Source organism: Lacerta agilis, chromosome Z (assembly GCF_009819535.1).
Source record: "Lacerta agilis isolate rLacAgi1 chromosome Z, rLacAgi1.pri, whole genome shotgun sequence".
Taxonomy (NCBI): domain Eukaryota; kingdom Metazoa; phylum Chordata; class Lepidosauria; order Squamata; family Lacertidae; genus Lacerta; species Lacerta agilis.
The window spans coordinates 5,710,730-5,734,178 of record NC_046331.1 but is presented as its reverse complement, the minus strand read 5'-3'; the positions used below and the strand labels follow the sequence as shown (position 1 = coordinate 5,734,178).

The 23,449-nt window shown below is 44.5% G+C and overlaps 1 protein-coding gene across 1 annotated transcript in view; it reads right to left on the bottom strand.

Moving 5' to 3' along the window:
• ASTN2 (astrotactin 2) overlaps window positions 1-23,449 on the bottom strand; it is a 627,871-nt gene that overhangs the window by 397,184 nt on the left and 207,238 nt on the right. Inside the window, 1 exon segment of the mRNA XM_033137815.1 lies at window positions 11,213-11,591. Coding sequence (XP_032993706.1) covers window positions 11,213-11,591 — 379 coding nt within the window.

The window sequence follows — 23,449 nt, the reverse complement described above, 5'->3', positions numbered from 1 at the left end:
TCCCATCTGTTGCTTACACCCTTTTCATACCAGAAAATGTAATTTGGTAAGCATGTCTACCTGGGATCTGTATTTAAAAGGTAAAGGTAAAGGGACACCTGACCATCAGGTCCAGTCGTGTCTGACTCTGGGGTTGCAGCGCTCATCTTGCTCTATAGGCCGAGGGAGCCAATGTTTGTCTGCAGACAGCTTCCGGGTCATTTGGCCGGAGCGGTACCTATTTATCTACTTGCACTTTGACATGCTTTCAAACTGCTAGGTTGGCAGGAGCTGGGACCGAGCAACAGGAGCTCATCCCATCACAGGGTTTCGAACCGCTGACCTTCCGATCGGCAAGCGCTAGGCTCAGTGGTTTAGACCACAGCACCACCCGTGTCCCTGGAATCTGTATTTACTGAGAGTCAAAGCAGTTTATGACTGGATCTTCATGCACCCCACCCCTCCCCTGGCTTAAAAGCAGCTAGAAGGAAGGAATGTGATGAATGCTGCAAGGAGGGAAAAGAAGCCCCCAGATCAAACCACCCCACCAAAACTGCTATTAGCCTACTGGCAAGGAAAATAAGAGGAGGAAGAGATATAAAAGGAATATTGGTGGGAAACAACACATTTAAACTCAAAGCATTTGCAAACGACCTTGTGATAACAACAGAAAACCCGGTGGTGTGCTTACCTAGGGTTTTGGAGATGATTAATGAGTTCGGCCAGGTGGCAGGTTTCAAACTGAATAAAACTAAAACTAAGTTGCTGGTGAAAAATATGACAGAAACAAAATAAAAATGAATTACAAAACATTACTGAAATGGCAATAAAAAAGGTCAAATATTTGGGAGTTTGGTTGATCCCGAAAAATATTAATTTATATAAGGATAATTACCTAACCGCGTGGAAAGAAGTAAAAAGAAATGTGGAGATTTGGGGGAGGTTGAATTAATCTTTCTGGGGAAGGATATCCGTGATAAAAATGAATGTATTACCGAGAGTGCCATTTCTGTTTCAAGCAATCCTGGTGATCGGTGGAGCAGGGCCCTTCAAGAAATGCCAAAGAAATATTTCAAGGTTTACAGTGAGGGGGGGGGGAGTATTTGATCCCCTGCTAAATTTGCCCGTTTGCCCTCTGACGAAGAAATGACCAGCCCATAATTTTAATGGTAGGTTTATTGTAGCTGTGAGAAACAGAATAACAGAAGTGCTAATGTAGCATTTTTTTCTATTTTTCCAAAAAATTCCATCCCCCCCGCCAAAAAAACCCAGAAAAAACTGAGTTGTTTTTTTTTTTTTCCGAGCTTCAAAATTTCCGGAAATTTTACATCTCTAATCAAAGGGCAATAAAGTCAGGACACATCTGTTCGGGGCCTGTGTTATAGCTCTCAAGGTAATTAGTTTTTATAACTATTTGACACTGAGAAGTTGGGAAGTATTAATCAGCTCAGCCAACCACAAGGGTTGCGAGGGCATAAGCTAAACCCGGGCTATGAATGAATGAATGAATGAATGAATGTAATGGAGGGATAATGTCTTTGTTTTAATTCTGGAGATTTTCTGGAATACTGGATCCAGTTCACATTTAAACGTGAATCTCCCTAATTCACACTTTCCAAAACAATCTGAAAACCAAACCATTGGAAATCGCATTTTTCCAAATTTTGTAATGCAGCTCTCCAGCCAAGCAATGAGTTCAGAAATGCATGTACAGTCAAACCTCTTCTTATGTCCGCCTCCGTTTGCGTCTGTTTTGCCCAACATCCGTGGCAAACCTGGAAGTAACCAGTGGGTTTGCCACAGTTTGTGCATGCACAGGAGCGCGCAATTGCCACCTGCACCTGCACACAACGGCGCCTGTCCCAGTGACCCATTTCTACCTCCAGACGGACCTCCGGAAAGGATTATGGTCGCAGGTAGAGGTTCCACTGTACTGTGGTAAAGTGTGTGTGTGGGGGGGGAGGGAATTGCATATATTGGTTGAAAGAAACATATTAGCATGCATTATATTAGGGGAACATGTTTTCAAAAAAAAAAAAAGAAATATTAGGAGGAAAAATTAAATACACACTTGTGAATATCAGGAGAAATTTGCAAATAATTCTGATGGATTCCCTTGGGTATGTTAAAATGAATTGGAAGCTAACATAAAAATGTGGAGAACTGAATTTAAGACTGGAAAAGTGAGAAGCCAAGAACTGACAGGTTGTCCACCCCTAACCCCAGGACAGTACCCTCCCAACCAGCTTTTTCGGTGCATGATCCCCTGCTGCTTTTCAAAGAATGAATATTAGACACAGTGCAGTAAAAGGAAGTTGAGGCTGATGGATACTACCTGGGTATAGAATCTGCAAAAAAGAAGAAGAAGAAGAAGAAGAAGAAGAAGAAGAAGAAGAAGAAGAAGAAGAAGAAGAAGAAGAAGAAGAAGAAGAGTGGATGTTAAGATTTAATGAGTTTTGTTATTTGCTTCCTGTTTTTAAAGGAGAGATGAAGACATGAAATGAGGGCAGCAGCAACTATACCGGCAAACCCCAATGGGAGGGAGCTTCACGCCAGCAACACAGCAAAGATAAGGAAATCTCTCATTGCTGCTCCTTTGAGAGAACTGAGGCTGGCTACAGTAGAGTGTGAACAGAGAAGAGGAGGAACAGGAGAAAGAATAAGCAATCTGGCAACAGAAAGAGATGTCTAGGACCAAGAGATTTCTATTAAGAGAGATTGGGGAGAAAAGTTGTGTGGTTGGGGAGAAAAGTGGTGTGGCATTAAACAGAAATCTGTACTTCTGGCATTACTGGAAACACATACAAATTGCTCTCCACCCCCAGTTCAATATTACAATGTCTGAGACTGAATGGGAAATAAAACAACAGTTAACTCAAGATTCTGCACTGCCATAGGACGGCTTCCGGTGTGAATTGAGGAATGTCGCACAACATTTGTGTTCCCAACATTTCCATTTTTTCCTCACCAGGCTTTGGAAGGGCAGGCAGTGAATAAACATGCAAAGCAGCTTTGATTTTGTCTCTGCATTCCCACACCACTGTTCTCAATCCCAGTGTTTTGTTTTTAATCCTTTTTCTGAATTCCTCCACCGAAAGATTGTCCCACGCTTCATTTTCCTCTCTGCATGGATTTTTGTCTGTGTTCTACGCAAGGTCACCGTGTCAGTCTTTGATGTGATCAGAACTTTCCTTCGCTTTCTTTTGCCTCCTTATCTGTCTCTCCACTCTCTCCCTCCATCCATGATCTTACCCCCTGCCTCATGGTAATAGTGCAAGAGAAGGCGGGGGGCGATAAAATAGCATCTGATCTTTACCTTGCTTCTTATCTAGCTGTTGCACAGCCTGGTATCAGGTCAAAGCATGAAACTCCATTAACTTTCTCGCTATGACATGCTTGTCATCAGATGATACAACACATTTATTTATCTGGATGTATTTGTGCTAGCTTACAGCTCCAGTGCAGGACAAACAGAGAGCTCCATCTACAACACATCTGCCTCTCGTTAACTTTCTGCACAACACACACACACACACACACACACACACGGCCTTCTCATCACCCTTAGTTTATTAATTTTGAATTTATTTTACCGAGCAGCCCAAGTGAGAAAACGTGGCCATTCTAGAAAGCTGTAGATGAACAGCCCAAACACTTATTTTCAAAGCCACTTTAAAAAATACAACCAAGACTAAATAAAGTCAGAGGACCCTCAGGGTCTTTTTCCCCCATCTCTACAATTCTGTGATCCTGCATTTCAGTGATTCTATCAAACAGGCTGGGTTAGATCAAATCACCACATTTGATTGCATAATGTGCATTTTACATCAGTTGTATGTTATATATGGATATAACATGAAAAGTAGTTCATTTGAATATATTAGATAGAGCTTTTGTGAGTGTAGCGCCAATATTTTGGGCCCGACTCTGATTTATGGGGTGTTTACTAGGCATGCTTTCACTTTTTCAGGTGCAGGAACCATCCTTAAATCTATCCTGTGTAATTTCAGACTGCAGGTGCCCACCTTTCTTTATCTATTTCTCTCTGGGTGATTATACACCAACTGTATAATGGTTTTATACCAGTTTGAACAGTTATGGCTTCCACAAAAGTTCCCAGAAACTGTTGCTTGATGGGATTCTCATAAATATCTGTTGGGAGACCCCCTAGCTCCCAGCTCCCAAACAGAATTACCAATTTCTGTCTTTCTCTCTCTCTCAGACATGTACACACATGGGTGTGTACAAAACATTTAAGAACAAAAATAAAAATGACAGTAGTCCCACCAGTGCATGGCCCACCCTTTGATAAACACACAATCCAGTTGGGTGTTGCAGCATTGAAGACCATTACTGTGGGCAGATTGAATCATTCGCATAGGGAGCATGGCAATTTTCTGTCTGAATCAAAATGCATAACATGCCTTCTGCAGAAAAGGGAGGGAAACCATAGCCTACAAAGAACATAGGAAGGATCTAAGGAGCTTGATGCTGCAGTTCTTGAAAACAAGAGAGCTACTACAGTCGTACCTCAGCTCCCAAATGCCTTGGGAGGCAAACGTTCCAGCTCCCGAATGATTGAAAACTGGAAATGAGTGTTCCGTTTTTCGAACTTTTTTTGGAAGCCGAATGTCAGGCGCAGCTTCTGCTATTGTTTCCGGTGTGCCTGCACAATCAGGAACCAATTGGAAGCCGTGCCTTGGTTTCTGAACTTTTCGGAAGTCAGACAGACTTCCGGAACGAATTCCGTTCGACTCCCGAGGTACGTCTGTATAGCTTTTGGGAGCAAATACATGATTCAAGACATCACGCAGTCACTGTGATGCATGAATCCCTCCATCTCTGCTTCCTCTCTCTACTCTATTTCAACATTCACCTGAAAACCTGTCTCCCAAATGAATCACATCTGCAACAGGTTCAAATGAAGAGGGGGAAGAGGTCAGTGAAGTTGCAGAGGATGGCAGAAATCAGCTTGACTCACCATCCATGGCAATTAGCAAGTGACACCCTACAGAGGTTTTAGTGACAGCTCTGCTGGTGAAGCCGTTTTGAGGTTTGGTGACAAAACCCCGAAGTATTATTGTGATACTATACTGAGAGATTTCCCCTGGGAGCCAAAAGTAACTGTCTAGAGAGTAGGGATGACACCTCATCCTGCCTGGGGATGCAACAAGCTGTCTCCAAAACACAACAGCACCTACCATATCCATTAAGTGATGCAGTTGCATTTCAGCATCACTCAGTCCCTCCTTTCTCCCTGTCTCAGCATTTCTAGAGGAGCAGGAAGAGGGAGACAATTGGTGTATTGCTACCACCACTGTTTTGGCTTTTTAGATGTTTTGTAGATGGAGAGAAGGAAATGATACAATGTAAATATGTTTTATTGCCAATTCCTGAAACCTTAGCAGAATAATATTCTTCTCTAAATCTTGTTTCTCTAAATCCATTCTTAACCTGAAACTGTTCTTAACTTGAAGCATCACTTCTCCATGCTACCAAAATGGGCCCCTACCACCACCACCCCAGCGCAAAAGCTTTAAATCAAGAGCAGGTAGCAAAGAGTTGTCCTTGATTCCCCACAGTGACTTAGTGGCAGGTTAGACACCAAGAGTGGGAGTATACTCTACTGAACACAACAAGATTCACCTCTGAATGAAGAAGAAGAAGAGTTTGGATTTGATATCCAGCTTTATCACTACCCGAAGGAGTCTCAAAGCGGCTAACATTCTCCTTTCCCTTCCTCCCCCACCACAAACACACTGTGAGGTGAGTGGGGCTGAGAGACTTCAGAGAAGTGTGACTAGCCCAAGGTCACCCAGCAGCAGCTGCATGTGGAGGAGCGGAGACGCGAACCCAGTTCACCAGATTACGAGTCTACCGCTCTTAACCACTACACCACACTGGCTCTCAATGAACATGCAGACTGATATTGCAGCCTAAATTTTGACTTGGATATAAAAGCCAGCTAAAACAAATAGCTCCTTGTATTTAAAGGTGTATCTAACTTTGGTGTTGACACACACCATTACTACTTAAACAGGACGGGCACATAAGATCACTATCCTGATTCACACACACACACCCCGCATATCTCAATGGAGTGTGGCACTGAGAACACATGTCTGTTTCTCTTGGCAAAGCAACACGATTCCTTTTATCAGTAGTGCAGAGGGTTCAGGGGATGAATGCAGATAGAAGACAAGACCATCCCTGGGGAATTGTTCCACACTGAAACAGCTTGTTGCTTCCTTGACTGTTTTCTCTCCAAGCTACCTCTATCGTTTTGTTTTATTCATACAGATTTCTTTCTTTTTTTTACCTTGGTTCTCAGCCATGCATGACCCCCAACACTGTTTACATGATGAGATATATCAACACAGTCTCTCTGGCAGACCTTGAAGCAAAGCAGGAAGCTTTGGAGAGGAAACCCACCCAAGGCGCGATCCATGGCAGGGTGTTTAAAGATTAATGCTTTGTAAGGGGGTGGGGTCACAGAGAGAGAGAGAGAGAGAACCCAGAATAAAATTGCTCCCTACTACCACACACTCACTTACTAGTTAAAAATTTAATGCCTTGTTTTTGTTTCTTCAGAGGCATTTTATTGCTATGTTGCAGGTTAACAATATTAAACGCTTTTCTAATGACATTTCAATAAGCAGAGATGGGTGTTGCTGCTTTCAAGAGACAAGACTGAAAATGCAGGCAATCAAATGTGCATTAGCCAGAACACTCTGGGGAATGCATTTTCTGTTTGGCACAAGGAAGAAAAACACATATTCCTATCACTTGAGTGAGGCTTCCTCTAAACACAGTGCACTGAGCGCGGGCACGTAGAAGACACACGGAATAAAAGGGTCAGGAGGTCAAGCCAGCCTGGGCCAGCTCCAGCTCCCCAGCTCCTGCTCTCCAAACAGCAAGAGCTAATAGTGGTTTTCCGCCAGAATGAATTTCACTTCAGGTTAAGAGGAGGGGAGGAGTCGATGAGATGGGTACTGTGTTAGCTCCTCTTTGGTTGCTGAATGCCATGTAACTGGACTGTTCTTGAGTGACTGGCATATGGTGAAATCTGATCAAAAGGCAGGTGTGGAGGGGAGGCAGAGACCTCACTCAAGTTGATAGGGCCCATGGGGAAGTTAACAAAGTGGTCCACTGGAATGCCCAGGCTCATGGTGCTTCGGTAATACAGCACCCCAGGATTTCACACAAGATCAGAGCCTTGAAGAGGCAGGATTGCATGCAGCTGTGGGCACCAGGCAGTGACATGTGGATAACAGGTGTTTATGCTCATTGATTGGTTTCAGAGGTTCTAGGTTTGGCATTGAGCTGGCAAGAGAAGGTCTATTGGGCTGAATCCTTAGTAGGGAGGGGAGGTGAAGTGGCCCCCTGCCCTCTCCCATCAAGGGATTCCCTTGGAGCAGGCATCCAGATGTTTTGGGACTACAATTCCCATCAACCCTGACCACTGGTCCTGTTAGCTAGGGATGATGGGAGTTGTAGTCCCAAAACAGCTGGAGGGCTGAGTTTGGGCATGCCTGCCTTGGAGGGTGACACTTCCTCTCCAGAAGCCCAAATCAGGGGCTGATAGACCCCAGCTGATAGACTACCAGTGTCTGAACAGCAGTCACCAGATGACGTTCACGCTGAGGGTGACCCCCACGAAAAGACAGCATATTAACCAGCAGGCAGTCTGGTTGATCAAGGGATACAAGCCCCAATGCCTATGCCAAACCTATGCATCTGTACTCAATAAAGCCTTATTGCAATTCATTCACATGCCTCACGGTCTTTGCTCACCGCCTGTACACCCTCCCACAGCTTCACTACACCTGGGTCCGCAGTGCCTCTTGCTCGCTTAGATAGAGGATAGAGTTTGTGACTGTAGAAACTAGCCTACTGTATGAAGGTAAGATACGCATATGTTGTTCCACCGGCTTTTGCCTCTGGCCCTACTCATGACTGACATATGGCCCTTGGAAGGCTCCAAAATGAGAATGCAGTCTTCAGAATGAAGAGGATTCTTCACCCGTAGACCATGCTGTTGGAACCAGCAGTAAGAAAGGCAAGGAGATTCCCTTTTTTAGAAAACTTAATGAAGAGATGGAAATGATCGACATGCTTGAGCAGGGCTTTTTTTTCCAGCCGGAACTGGCTTGAACTCCATTCTGGCATCTCTCAGGCGGGCGCCATTGCCATTCTAAGAGAACAAAGGAGGTGTTCATAGTGAGTTCTGGCCCCTCTTTTTCTAGAAAAATATCCTCTGTGCTTGAGTGTCTAGAGCAGCCTTTGGCAAACTGGGTTGGACTCGAAGCTTCCATCCTCCTTAGCCGGCATGGCCTAGGGTCAGAGATGGTGAGAGTTAGAGCCCAACAACACCAATAACATCCAAGGGGCAACAAGTTGGGGAGGCTGGTGTAGAAATCAGAGGCTTGCTCTGAGATATGTGATTGTGTTAATAATTGTGGAGGACTTCTCCTCCCTTCCATCACTGCTGTGAAGCGCATGCTAGCTTTAGTGGAAGGCATGTAGATATCATATTTTAAGGGATCCAAGCAAGAAATCAGATTTCTACAGAGGTTTAATCCACTCCATAGGTTTTTAATATAGTGAGTATCTTTCTACCATGAAAAAAGGGGAAACAATAAATTCAAGGCTGCAGGGGATTTTAATTATTTTGCTGGCGTAGTTCTCACACTGAGGTTGGCTTCCCACTTGATGCGCAGGTGGCCGCATAAGCAGGTAGGAGCAGAGGTGGGGGCAAGGTGTGGGGGTAGAAAAGGCATAAAGAGAGAGAGAAAATGTTTCCACTCAACTGTTCAGCACTGCATGTCCTCTCTGCAGTTCCATCATGCCTCAAACATGAATTGTGTATCCGTTGTGTTTTAAAATATAATCTTATTTTAATGAGAATTTTTTTAAAATGTAAAATAAGGTTTTCATTTTGTTGTGTGTGGCTTAAAGTAATTATACTTGGATTTGTAATTTGCACTGTACATTTAATTCACACAGCAATTAAACACATTACTTGTTCAAATGCAAAAAAAAAAATGAAATCAAACAAATCACAAGTATTTTACAGATGAACAGATGCTGGCTTGCTTAAGGCAACATGGTGAAATGCAATGGATGATACGAGCTTCTGAGAGCTCCACTCTTGTCTTATACAGAATCGCTCTTGGTCTTTCAGTATCCCTTTCTTGAAAAGGGGAATAAAAGCAGCCTCTCGCAAAAGGTAATCAGCACAATAGAGATTGCAAAGAACTCTGAAAACTAAGAAGGGATATAAAAGTTGTGTTGCTACCCACTTTTATTCATTTATTTAAAGCATTTATATCCTGTTCTTTAGCAGGCTCCCAGAGTAGCTTACAAAACCAGTTACCCACTGTCCTCAGACCTACAAACTAAAACATAAGAGGAAAAAAAAGATGAGAAGGGAGGGAGGAAAAAGAAAGGTTATCTTTATAGGGCTGTATCCATTGCATCACTAAGTTAAAATCACACAGCGGCATACTTGTTCCACTGACAAAATGTTTTCCACTTCTGAAACATTGTGCAAGAGAATACATAAGCAAGTTGCTGCTATCTTTGTTGCATAATGGATTGTGCAATCTGCTGCACAACTAGTTTTTGCTAGCTGGATTCTTGTTGCACAGTACTGAAACTCACCCATCCGCTGGTGCCGGCATGTCCAACAGGTAGATCGTGATCTACCAGTAGATTACTGGATGTCTGCAGTAGATCACTGGTAGATCATTGGCTCCCCCCAAAGAAGCTGAACAACTGTGGCTCCCCTAAAAAAAGCTCAACATTTTACCTCCTCCCTGAAAAAACTCAACAACTTTGACCCAAACCCCAAAAAGGGGGTAGATCACTGCCAGTTTTTAACTCTGTGAGTTGGCCACCCCTGTGTTAGTGCAAGAGTCCTTGTGCTATCAATGAAAAATGCAGTTATATACATCTGTCTATCTAAGAGGACGACTGCTCTCCAAGTGTGTGTGTGTGTGTGTGTGTGTGTGTGTGAGAGAGAGAGAGAGAGAGAGAGAGAGAGAGAGAGAGAGAGAGAGAGAATGACTCTCCCCTCTTCCTGTGGCTCCAGATCCGTGGGCATAGCAGGTGACAATGTCAGGGCCAAAAGTCACTGCTTCTGCTCACGTACTTCAGTTGAGATGAAACACCTCTCTCTGCCCAAGACCTCAGACAGCCATTGTGAGCCAAATAATCCCATAACAGATTGGCAAATAGTCTATGCTAGTATAAGAACATTTCCGATGCTCCTACGGCTCGTTACGGTTCCATTGGCTGCTCTTATTGTTTTATCTTTTCCATACCCAGTGGAAAATTTTGGTTTGGAATACATAACATTATTTAAGTATGGCCTTTACCCAGTGACAAAGTGGGTGGTGGGAACAATGGGCATTTAAATGAGAGCACAAGCCAGGAATCATTTGTCAGCATGGGACCCTCAGTAATGAAAGAAAGGCTATGGAGGCTTAGCAGAATGCCTTTCACAATCCACCTGAGCATTCAATCATGAATCTAGAAATATGTCCCCGCTCCCTTACTGCCTTTCCATGCTATTACAAAAGATGACAACCCCCACCCTCCTTCAAGAAGTGCTTTGAAGATTAAAAGCTCCAGGTGAGGGGCCTGCAAAGTATTACACTGAAAGATCCTGTACTTCATTTGTTCCCAGAAAGTTTCCATCCAGCAAAAAGGATATGGAAACTTCTCAGGTGACAAGTCCTCCAATCTTCACCACACAATAATAATAACAATAATTTATTATTTATACCCTGCCCATCTGTGCTAGGCTGCAACGTGTCTTATGGCGAGACCCTACAGAGATGCACTGTACACAACGCCCAAATTCCTCAGTGGAAGGCAATGATTAACTCTCTCTCTCTCTCTCTCTCTCTCTCTCTATATATATATATATATATATACAGAGAGAGAGAGATATGAATTGACTAATGTTTTTATCATTCAAAGTCAGCAGCATCACAAGGCAGTATGCCTGTGACCAGTATTTGCATGCCAGCAAACTGCTTCTAGAAACTCAACACTCATTTGAAGTGTGCTTACACACCACAGCTCTAGGCAAGAGAAGAACAAACACCCAGCATGGCTGCCACCTTTCTCATCCATCACTTTTTAATGACCCCCTCCAGCACATTCCAAAGATGGCTACCTCTGGCAAAGGGAAAGCGTGGAGGGTGGGGGTAGGGAAGCAACAAACCTTTCTTTTCATAGTCAGGCTTCTCCCCGCTCCTGCCCAAGCTGTCCAGCGGCTGCATCATCTGGCTCGCAAACTCGTCCTCCTGGCAGCCATGCTCAGGCCGCAGAGGGTTCTCCTCCTCCTCGTAGTCGTAGTCATCCAGGATGGGGGTCTCGCGGATGGGCATGCCAATGACTGAGGTGTGGGCTTGTAAGCGTGAGTTCCGGAAGCTGTCCCTTCCCTGCGAGCCCAGCAGCACCGAAGGGATGTAATGGATCTCATGGGTGGCCTCTGTGCTGGCGCTCTTCTGCGGGATCCTGCGCTGCTTGTACCAACGGCGCTGGGCATACAAGGCAACGGTGAACACCAGCAGCAGCAACAGGAGAGCAATCAGGCCTCCCTAAATGGAGAGAGAGCAAAACTCCGTAGCTGTTCAACACCCTCGCTCTCCAACTCCATTTAAACACAAATTTTTAAAAAAATCAGTCTTCTTATTAATTCTTAGTATATGGACCATGGTGGGTCAGCACTTTATTGACCGGGGGTTTGCCCAGCTTAAGGCAGGCAGTAGCTGACCAGTGAGACACAACCATCTCTCCCATCAATGGAGGCAACCCGTAGCACTCAGGTTGAGCTTATAACTTGTAACTGCCCCCCCCATTGTTTTTGCTGCATTTCCAGCACCAAAGTGAAATCTCTGGGGCACAAGCCTGGGCAGTGTGTATGGATGTCCTGGGCTGCCCGGAAGACAAGACGCTCTCATGGTCCAAAGGAAAGGAAAGCAATACATGTGGCTTGGCTGCAGGAGTTGCTGGAAGAAGGCATTCAAGACACCATCCAACCACCTTAGGGACTCCACTCTGGATTTGTCTAGGCTTTACAGTACTCCTTAGCCCAGCCATCCCGAAACTTGGCCCTCCAGATGTTTTGGGACTACAATTCCCATCATCCCTGACCACTGGTCCCGTTAGCTAGGGATGAAGGGAGTTGTAGACCGAAAACATCTGGAGGGTCGAGTTTGGGGATACTTCCTGAAGATGTTCCACTAGGCAGTGGCTACAGATCTTCCCTCAGGGTTTACTCCCAAAGCCTTTCAGAGTTTTCTTTCTCCTAGATGGACTACCTTCCCTTCTGACCCCCATTTCCCTCTTCATCTTGTATAGAAACTGTGTTTTTGACTGCTGGACCCACTATTGGTCTCATCTGCTCAGTCTGCAGGACAAGTCTCTAATCACTGAGGGTTTGAGATCCATTGGCTACCCACACCTGGTTTAGCCAGTAAGATGAACCTGTTCTCAGGGTGTGGCCGCTGTCACATGCTGACAGCTTCCAGGAGCCACAGATGAGAGCTGAGTGCAGGGGATGGGGACCAGTGGTGGATGAACTACCCAGAAGGAGCACATCATGTCCCCCATCAGAGATACTGCACCTCCCCTAGCACCCTATATATAATTCCCCCCCCCCAAAAAAAAAGGTTATACAAGATTCTGCAAAATACAATGTGATCAAACAGGATCTGGTGACATTATGAATATATACCATTATAGATCACTGTTGAACAAATACAGACATAACAAAATAAACAAACAACAAGTATATGAATGCATGGAAAGCAGTGCCTAGAACAGTTAAATAACAGAAATAACAGCTAAACAAGACCAAGTTACAAAACATGAACCCTATTAAAATAATAGAATCATAGAGTTTTAAGGCGTCCTGAGGATCATCTAGTCCAACCCCCTGCAATGTAGGAATATGCCACTCCCCCTTATGGATATCAAACCTGCAACCTTGGTGTTATCAGCACCACACTCTAACCAACTGAGCTAACTTATACCAAGGGACAGTAATTAAAGTTGGTGCTTTTTGACAACGAAGTGAAAGCAAAACTTAGGGCTTCTGCACATGACCTGTATATTCAGCAATCATTCCAATTTGCTTACATGGAGACTAGATTATATCCAATCTTCATTGAGCGTTTCTTCTGATTTGTTTGCAAGAACACTGTACTGCAAGGAGCATTTGTCCTCATTTACTTGTGGGGTGGTTGCACATCTTCCCGTTAATAATTCAATAACCCCACAAGTTTCAGTACATCTTCCTGGCATTTTGGAACGCAAAAGTCGTTTTCTTTTATCTTTTAGTGGATTTGGGCTGTGCGCACATTATTGGCTTAAAGGCACAGAGGGGTCATTATTTTCTCAATTTGGATTAGGGCGAAAGCACATCAAAATGCAGTATCTAATTAAAAAAATGAGAGGACAGTTACAGGATAGATATGGATTGTGATTATGTGTACACCTCTTCCCAAAGCAGTGGTGGGAGGACACTCAATTCAGAGTGAACGTGAGTCTGTTCACAGTATTGGTGCACTAGGGCAAGAGTACTTTAAACCACTTTAACTATACAAACCTACATTTTCAGTGCATGATTGACTCTTTTCAACAAAAGTTTCAAAGTATCATTAAAGCTCAGTCAATATTGGAAGTTGAGAGGGAACTTCAAGAACAGAGACATACTTTTCCTCCAGACACCTGTCAAGAAAGCCCATAATTCCTGAGCAGATTTCAAACTGAGCAGAGGTTAAGTTTCCACATCCCTACAAAGGATAAACAAGTTAACAAGCCCCAGGAAGAAGAATTAGAGACTTCATTTAAAGACACTGCCCATTTTCAGCTGTCTATTTTCTGTCAGTGACCCCTATACCAGCAGCCCAGTGTTTAAACGGGAAATGCACAGAGAGAAGATAGATATTTCTGAAAAATCAAACTTTGGAAGGATTCAGAAAGGGCTCGTTTTAATCTATTTTTCATGTTAAATTGTCGAACCAAAAGCACCAGATAGAGAAAAGGGGAAGGAAAAGGGATAATACGTGAAATGTTTTATTTGACAATGTGTCAATCCAAACTGATTATTTCCAAGCCTCCCCCCACCCCATATTCCCAAACAATGGCTACATCCAGGGCGGATTTAGTATTCTAAGACAGGATTTATAATACTCTGTTCTGCAGTGATAAGAACACGGGCCTTTAATCCTCCGAGCTGTGAACATGCATATTCTCTTGCATAATAGATAGCCTTTTTGCCATACTTCTGTGGTGTCCCCAAACCACACAAGCACTGGCAGAGAAGGACGAAGCATGGAGCTCCCAGAAGAGTATCTAGAATGCAGATCGGGCCTCTTAAAGAGTACCTAGAACCTTGCCCCAAGGTAAGCAGAGCACAAATCCATGTTTCTCCCAGTCCATTATCAGTATGCACATGTTTAAGGCATTAAACAGAGAAAGATTAAAAGATTTTGTATTCTGCAACCAAAGACAACAATTGTGGGACTGGAGTGATTTCTGCAACCTGAACAACTGTTTGTTTGTTTGTTTAATAAAAAGCTCATTCAGTACATTTGCTCACAGCTGCATTGAAGCAGAAGTGGTTTTGTTTGTTTCCCCTTTGTTTTTCATCTTCGTATTCTATTTAATTTTAAGGGATAAGGGACATATAATGAAAAGGGCAAGAGAGATAAGTACTGCTACCTAGGGGTGGGGGGGGGGAAATGAGACCGGGTGTTCAATGTTTAATGTGTGTAAAGGTAAAGGTAAAGGGACCCCTGACCATTAGGTCCAGTCACGAACGACTCTGGGGTTGCGGCACTCATCTCGCTTTATCGGCCGAGGGAACCAGCATACAGCTTCCGGGTCATGTGCCCAGCATGACTGAGCTGTTTCTGGAGAACCAGAGCAGTGCACAGAAATGCCGTTTACCTTCCTGCCGGAGCGGTACCTATTTATCTACTTGCACTTTGACGTGCTTTTGAACTGCTTGGTTGGCAGGAGCAGGGACCGAGCAACGGGAGCTCACCCCGTTGCAGGGATTCGAACCACCGACCTTCTGATCGGCAAGCCCCAGGCTCTGTGGTTTAACCCATAGCACCACCCAATGTGTGTACTGCTAGATACATACTAAGGCCCACCAAGGACAACAAACCAATGCCCTGCCATTTCTCTTCATCCTCAAATTTCCACTGCCCATACAGCATACCTACTACACACTAGCATTCAACAGTCATGGGGAGAGGGGGGGACCGACCCCACTTGGAACCCAAATGTTTTGGACAACTGACACCCAGCTGCAGATATCCCTTTGGGAGCAAAGGCCTCAGGAGGGTTGTTTTGATACATCTGCCGATTCTCCTGGAGGAAATAGATTATAGTTACAGAAAGCAAAACTGTGACCGCTAGTCTTGCTGCTGATGCACTACCCCAAGATAAGCCTTTGCTTCGCATCAGATCAAAACCAGTATCGTGGCTTGTCTCATTCCAATCAAACCATGACCTGCAACCACGGCTTGTTCTCGGCCTACCAAGCACAAACTGGAGCAGTATGAGCTAAATGTTTTCCATGAGCATGACACAGCAATAAACTGAGAAGTTTGATCTTCTGAAATGAACTTAAAAGCTGTCTTACCTTAGAGGCAGATTCTGCTAAAACGAGGTCCGTTTTGCTGAATGCTCTTTATTATTAATTTAGAGCATTCTTGTTAGCTAATTAATATGGAAAAATATTTTTAAGCTCCAGGTCTACATTGATGCCCCATAATATTGAATGAATACATTTTTTTTGCTGCATTTTTTGCTGTCTTCCTCCCAAGAGCACCTCCCTGTGTAACATGCTATGAAATATAATGTGTTGTTTATTCTTCTTTACAGGTCATTAATGATGATAAATAGGGGACTTGCTACTGCCAATCTCAGTGAAATCCTTGTGGATACCTCCTCCTCCCCTCTCCATGGACTGCCATTCATCACCATCTTCATTGCATTCCTGTCATTTCTGAAGCCTCTATAATCCTAAAGTGCCTCAGTTCTATAAGCCCTGGAAGGAGAAGAGAAGGGGAGAAATCCTCCTCTTCACCACTAGCTGCTGAAATGCTAAACAGAGGTGATGAATGTCTGGTGTAACAAACCCCAGGCCTGTTTCTCTTAAGAATTCCCCTTATCTACCCAAAAACATTCTCCATCCATAATCCTCACTCCAAGCCCTCAAATGGACACAGTGGACTGCTAGGCAGGTAAAGCTGGTCACAAACTGTTGTTAAGAAAATTAGCTTGTATATGAGCTGCATTCAGGTCAAGCAGTCCCTACCCAAGCAGAGAAATTAAGTCACAGATTGGCTGGCTTACCACTGCATGCAAACAGGCGCTTGTATTTGGTTTGTCCAAAGCAAACCACAAGCGGGAAGCCAAGCCATGCCTTCTGCTTGTGGTTTGTTTTGAGAGAAACAAAAAATGAACACTTTCTTGTAAATAACACTAAGCAAGCTGCTCCGTGAGTTGTTTCCCCACACTAGGAAAGGGCAGGCAAAATAAGAGCTGCTCAAGCTGCATGCACAAGTGTGCAGCTCATGGGTATAGCCAAGGAGGGGGCAGCTGCACCCCCCCAACAAGCAAATAAATAAAAATACTTAGAACTAACTGACCAACTGCATTGCAGATAACTCGGTTCTGCCCCCCCCCCAAAAAAATTAATTCTAGCTACGCCCATGGTGCAACTCATACATTGACTCGTTTCCCTAAAGATGATTTATTACCAGTGTGATGTCCAGGCATGGCTGGTGTTTTACATAATTCCACACAGATATTCTCAGATAACAGTCAAACCATGGGATGAAAGAGCAATAAAGTGAGTTTCTGGAATGAAGATTGCGGTTACAATGCTTCTCCTCTGGTCCTGCTACTACCACCCACAGCACTACGCAGGGTTAAGCCATGGTTTGTGGAGACATATTGGAGGAACCAACTCCATAAAATATTTGAGGAGGTTACTCTGTCCCCAGTTAATGGGCATTGCCTTTCAAATGGTGTGTGTGCACTGTGTCATGTGATTGATTATGCAGGGTGGGGCTTACCTCCCCCCCCAATATGTTATTCAAGTTGGCACCCCTGGAGGAACTGATCAGATGAAGATGAAGGGTGGGGGGAGTTAGAGGCTGATGATTCCAGGGAGGGACCAAGTGAGCTGTCAACTATTCAGCCCATCTCAGCTCAGCCCTCATCCCCACTTCTCATGCCACTGGAGCCTCCCCTCTCATCAGTTCCTGCTGGTGGGCACAGCCCTAGCTAGGTAATATTGCGCCCCTGGCAGGACCGCCCAGATTGCGCCCCTTAGCCACAGACAAAGTAGCTCTTCTTTCCACCTCTCCTCCAACCCCACCACCACCCATTCAATTCCTCATGCACTTCACCTTGTAATGAATTCTTTCAAATTAAATCCAATATTTAATTTATTGTTTCTTAATAAAGGTTTTCGGGTGCCGCAAAGGACCCTCCTGTGCAGCCAGCAAGTAGAGCCCCTTCTTGCCAGGGGGCCGCCCCTTTTCGACTCCCCTGCACCCGGGAGAGCCCTCCTCCAACCTCCCTCCCAAGCCCATCAGGAGCACGGCCAAAAGGCCACTCAAACATTCAGTTCCTAACTTAGCTGAGGAAGATTATTCTCCGCCTTTGAAAGGGGGTCACCGGCAGCTTCCCGGCCCCTCTTGATTCCTCTGAGTGGCCACTGCTCCCTGGTTTGATGGCTCAACAGCGGGGAGCTCTGCACATGGGCCAAAGAGGAGGTGGATCTTCCTCTGCTCCCTCAGGGCCCTGGGTCAATCGGGCTCCGTGGGGCAGTTGCTGTGCTCTTTGGTCGACCTCCAGCACCCTCTTTCTCCTTCCTCCTCCAGGGCTCAGCATGCCTCGCAAGCACCGGGGGAAGATGCTGGCACAGATGCAGCCAACCGGGACAGGACCCGCAGCCCCCGGGAGCGGTGCCGAGGATGACGGGGGCCGCCCGCTCCAGGAAGGTGCCCCGCTGCTGCAGGGGAAGCTGGAGCACATTTGCTGGGAGCTGGAGCAACTGCACAGGCGATGGGCACAGCTGCGGGTGCAGCACAAGCTTCTGGAGCTGAGCACTGAGAGCCAGGAGTTCCTGGGCTACATGTCATTGGGCGACAAGAGCTGGCAGCTGCAAGTACAGGTCCAATGCGAGCACTGGGAGCTGCTGGCCCGCTCCGCAGAGCAGGAGGCAGCACTGCGCCACCGGGAGAACGATTTTGCCCCACACCTCCCGGTCTGGGCCCCTGGCAGGGGCCTTCCTCACCACCCCATAGCTACGGCTCTGCTGGTGGGACTCCATCTCCAGAGGAAACATCAGCTGTATGCCTTTGAGCAAGTGATGCCTCCTCCTCCTTCACTCAAGATACAGAGATGCCAGTACTACAGTAGAGTAAGCAGAAAGTGCAGGCCCAGTCCATGTCTGCTTGCCCAGTCCGAAAATGAATTCCCTTTGCCCTGCTGAAGCCATAACTTTCCCACTCCTTCCTGGGAGCATGTCAACCACTGAAACAACATCTTAGGTGCCTAGTCATGCCTTGAACCTGCTGTGCCTTTCACCTTTGCTTTGTCTACTTGTCTTACCACACTAATTTAGCTTAACATGAGGCAACAGTGTGAAGCAGCAGCAAAAAAAGAAAAAAAGGAAAGGAAAAGAAATGTCCAGATCAAAGGAAGTAATAATCCAACTCTATTCTACCTTGGTCAGACCACACCTGGAATACTGTGTCCAGTTCTGGGCGCTGCAATTTAAGAAGGATATTGACAAGCTGGAAGGAAACCAAGGAAGGCAACCAAGATGATCAAGGGTTTGTAAACCAAGTCTTATGAGGAATACTTACAAGAAAAGAGATTCTGACTAAATATTAGGAAGAAATTTCTGACAGTAAGAACTGTTTGACAGTGGAACAGACTTCCATGAAAGGTGCTGAACTCACCCTCATTGGAGGTTTTATAGCAGAGGTTGGATGGGCATCTGTCATGTATGATCTAGTTGAGACTGCTGCATTACAGGTGGTTGGACTAGAAGAGATGATCCTTGGGAACTGTTAAAATTCTATGATTAAATATCCCTTGGGGCGTGCTTCCTTCTTAAACCTAGAGATGAAATGGGATTCATAGTGCTGTTTAATAAAAGGGTTATCTCTCTGCCAGGTATTTTAAGAAGTCAGCTTCCTTTTGCAAAGCGTATATTATGTATGTCTCTATTAGGTACTATACCAACCATATACACAAAGGGCATACATTTAATAGCAGGTACAAGTACTCCAAAGATATAGAATATGCACAAGAGGGCAGAGTTACAATTGCTGTGGGAACTTTTAACTTTAAAGTATGTGACTTCCTGTGCATAAAAAATAATCACAGTGAAGAATGTTCAATTTATATAGTTTCATCTCAAAGCTGATTTTCATTTAGTGTTCCAAGGAAGGGGAGAGGGAGGGAGGGAGGGAGAACAGCAATTCTGTCAAGCAGATATTTTGTTTGACTAAAATATGCACTACCACGTTCCACTAAGTGCTTACTTGAATTAGCTTAAGATTTGATCTGAAAACAGGCTCACACCACGAAACATGAAGAGCTGTAGAAAAATGGGGGGTGGGGGTGGCCCTTTGGTAACTTTCTCTGTTTCCAATCTAAGCAGCAATCATAGCTTCTTGCCTTTAGACATGTTAAAAACCCTCAGATAAGACCAAGGTCCATTGCAACTAGTGTGGTACTTAAATAATAATAATAATAATAAATGTTCCACTTCTTGGTCTCCCAAGATAATATGGCAGTACAGTTCAGAGTGAATATTAAAATACCTCAAATATTTATCTTTAATTTGGTCCACATAATTGGGCAATGGATCACTTAATTTTTTGTCATTTGGTTTTCAAAATTTGCTGCTTTTACGCATTATGCACAAAGCATGAACAATAACTAAGAAAAACTACTTGGTTTAAAAGCACACACAACAATGAAAGTGTGTTAATGTAGCACCACACCTATCCAGAGAGTATTATTGCTACTACCACTATTGGGGTAGAGATCTTTCCTTTCCTCCAAGGAAGTTCAAGGTGGCATATATGGCTACCCTCTCCTTGTGAGGTGGGTTAGGCTGAAAGACAGTGACTGGACCACTGTCAGTGAGAGTCATTACCAGCTGGGGATTTGAACCCTGGTCTTTGTTTGATACTCTAACCACTACACCATGCTGGCCCTCTACTCTATTCCTTACATTGTCAACAGACAGGAGGGAGAAAGTCTCCCTCCCTCCCTCTCTCTCCATCAGTCAATAAGCCAACCACCAAGATCAAAACTGCATGTGTAATAGGGAGGGAGAATACACAGAGACTGCTTTCAAACATGGTTTCATTGTCACATACATGACTGAGCAGCAAGCCTTCCTGGAATAAGTTTCCCAAACGTTAGGTCCCCTGAAGTTGCTGGACAGCAAGCTCTGTCATTCCTACCCAGCAGGTCAGTGGTCAGGGAGTATGAGAATTGTCATCCATCAGCTGAGGAGCTAGGGGAAACCAGACCAAAAGAAAGAAGATAACAGAATAACATGAGGACACATGCATGAGTCAATGAGGCCCTGCTCTAAGAATTGGGTGTGTGTGTGCTTCTGTACAGTTCCTTTTTGCACCTGCATATTGACAAGAGGGAAAGGGCTTCAGAGAAGGTCACATCCTACGAACTAGGATGACTCTTCTTCAGGGTTCATCAGCTCTCTGCTCCAGGTCATATGGTGAGTGTGTGGGAGAGAAAGACCCCAATTAACACTGGGGTACCTTCACTGGCCTCATGAAAGTTGTGCTTTTCTTGCCAAAGCCTCATGCAGTTCAGCAGTAGACAACAAGTAAGAGGGGCTCTTTCAATAAATTCTCTGCCGAGATGTTCTTTCCTGATCATGGAGAATCTGACTAACCCAGGTCATGCAGCATCAACCGCAATCACTAACGTTGGCCACCTTCTCACCTGAACAAGCAAAAGCCAGTTCAGCCAATGAATGCTGTTTAACCTGAATTTCCAAAGGGTTACATGGAGTTGCTGGAGCAGTATTAGAGCATTCCTGCAATACTTTTCACCCAAGTTCCCTTTTCTGCATCCCCATACTCAAGCTGTGGCTATATTTTGCCTTCCTGTCACAGAGTTCAGTTTCCCTGAGCTAGGGGAAAGCACACAACAAATGAAAGACAAGCTTTTCAAGGTCCTTGCAATCTACTCCAGCTTGGTTCAAAGATTGAGCCAAATAATAATTGCCAGATTCCTTCCACCCTATCAGTCCCTCACCATCCCAAGAAGCCTTCCAGACCATCTCCCTAAACATAATCCTACCACTTCCCAGTCAAGGGGAGTGGGCAAACCAAGCAGTAGCAATGAAAGCAAGAGGAGGGATGTTGTTTCCTCCAGGTTCTCCCTGTATCTCTCAATCCTGACATATGGGTTAATAGTATAAAGCTCATAGAACCATATGAGAGGTAACTCATAACTTTAGGGTGTCTGAAAATTGCAGGCATTTGTAGGAATCTTCCCCAAGCCGGTGAACTCCAGATGTTCTGTACTACCGGCCCTGGGCAGTATGGCTAACTGTCTAGTCTGACAAGAGTTGTAGTCCAAAGGGCTGAAGAACACCAGGTTGGGAAAGGCTAATCAACAGAATGGTTTAGGCCAGCGAGATCCTCAGCTACCCCACCACTGTGAGTCACTTTGACTGGTGAGTGGAGCCATCCAGCTTTCAGTCACCTGGCATCACCATGGCATTAGGTGACCCAAGTTAAAAGGAAATAATTTAGAGTGCACTTTAAGTACACTCCCAAATCTTTCCTCTCTTCATGATCTCAAGCTGGGCTGCAAAGCAAGAACGCTACGTAAAAGAGGATTGCAGCCAGTGTCAATCAGGTGATCAGTGCCAAGTGCAAAACCACAGCTTCCACATGGCAAGTTCCAGTGGAGATTGCATCTGGTACCATATGTGGCGGTTCACTCAACCTGCACAGGTCCCCCAGATGTTTAACGGTCCGTTGATACCTGCACTCACCACTTTATTAATTAAACGCTGCCACCAACCAGTCTGTCTGGTATTTACTTCACTCAGTTCAGTCAAGGAGAATATTGGAACAAAACTGTTTTATTTGAAGTTTGGTACATAAGCATGTGGTTTCTGAATAAACAGTACTTTCTTGGTTGTGTTCTTGTTAACAACAGTGCCCAACGATTTCTCCCACCCCTGTTCCAACTCCTTCCCTTGCCACCCTTCTTCCAACCTCTCAATCCCCACAACAAACCCCCTTGCTGAAGGATGGTCATGAAGGAAGTGATTATCCATGACCCATCCTGGAACCTTAGGATGTAGGGCATGTGATACGTTTATAAATAAAATAGCAAAAAGCACCACTGTCCCTGGGTCAAGCAAGCCTGAAAATACCACGTAAGTAAATAGTAACTTTGCAGTCACTGATAACTCTGCATCGGGAAAGAAATGCATGAAGAGACTTCTGGATGCCCTGCTTAGTTCCATGGAGTTCTGCTTTCAACTAGGATTTCTAAGTATTACCTTAATACTGTACATTAATGCTAAGCTACACCAATGTGCAACCCAAACCTCAAGCAGTCCTTTCCTCTGAGCCCCTCTCCTGCCCCTAGCACTTTATTTGATCAAAATCTGCTGCAGAATAATTATTATTCATAAAATGAAGTTTCATAAATAATTAAATACAAAACACGTTCCAGATCCACAAGCAATAAGTAACAATTGCTTCTGCAGAACAGTCACTGCTTGCTTTTTCAGGAAAGAGGGGGAGGAATGATAATTATGATGATAGTGTTTATTTGCTTCCTTGCTAATTTACAAAAATGCAGTTAATCTCAGTGGATCTCTCGATCATTAGTGCAAATTAATGCAGCTCCACTGCACATTCCACATACATTAGGAATAGGAATAGGAATAGGAATAATTTATTATTGGCCAAGTACATTTTCCAACATACTTGGAATTTGTTTCGGCTACATTGCAATGTAAACATACAGACACTGTTCCTCTCACAATACAAAGAAGTAAAGAAACCCCACCCATATTTTACCTCCCCTTAAGCTATACAACTACGAATTTAACAATTTAATGGCACAAGGGAAAAAACTATTCTTGTGCCTGGCCGATTTTGTATATGAAGTCCTGTAGCGACGTCCAGATGGAAGTAAATCAAGCAGATGATGACCGGGATGTAAAGGATCTGCTACAATTCTCTCTGCTCTCTTCCTTACTCGGGTAGCATAAATTGTCTCTATTGAAGGCAAGCTAACACCAATTACCCTTTCTGCAATTCTTACAGCTCGTTGGAGCTTTTTCTTGTCTCTCTTAGAGGCTGCACCGTACCAAGCTGTTATAGAATTACAGAGAACAGTT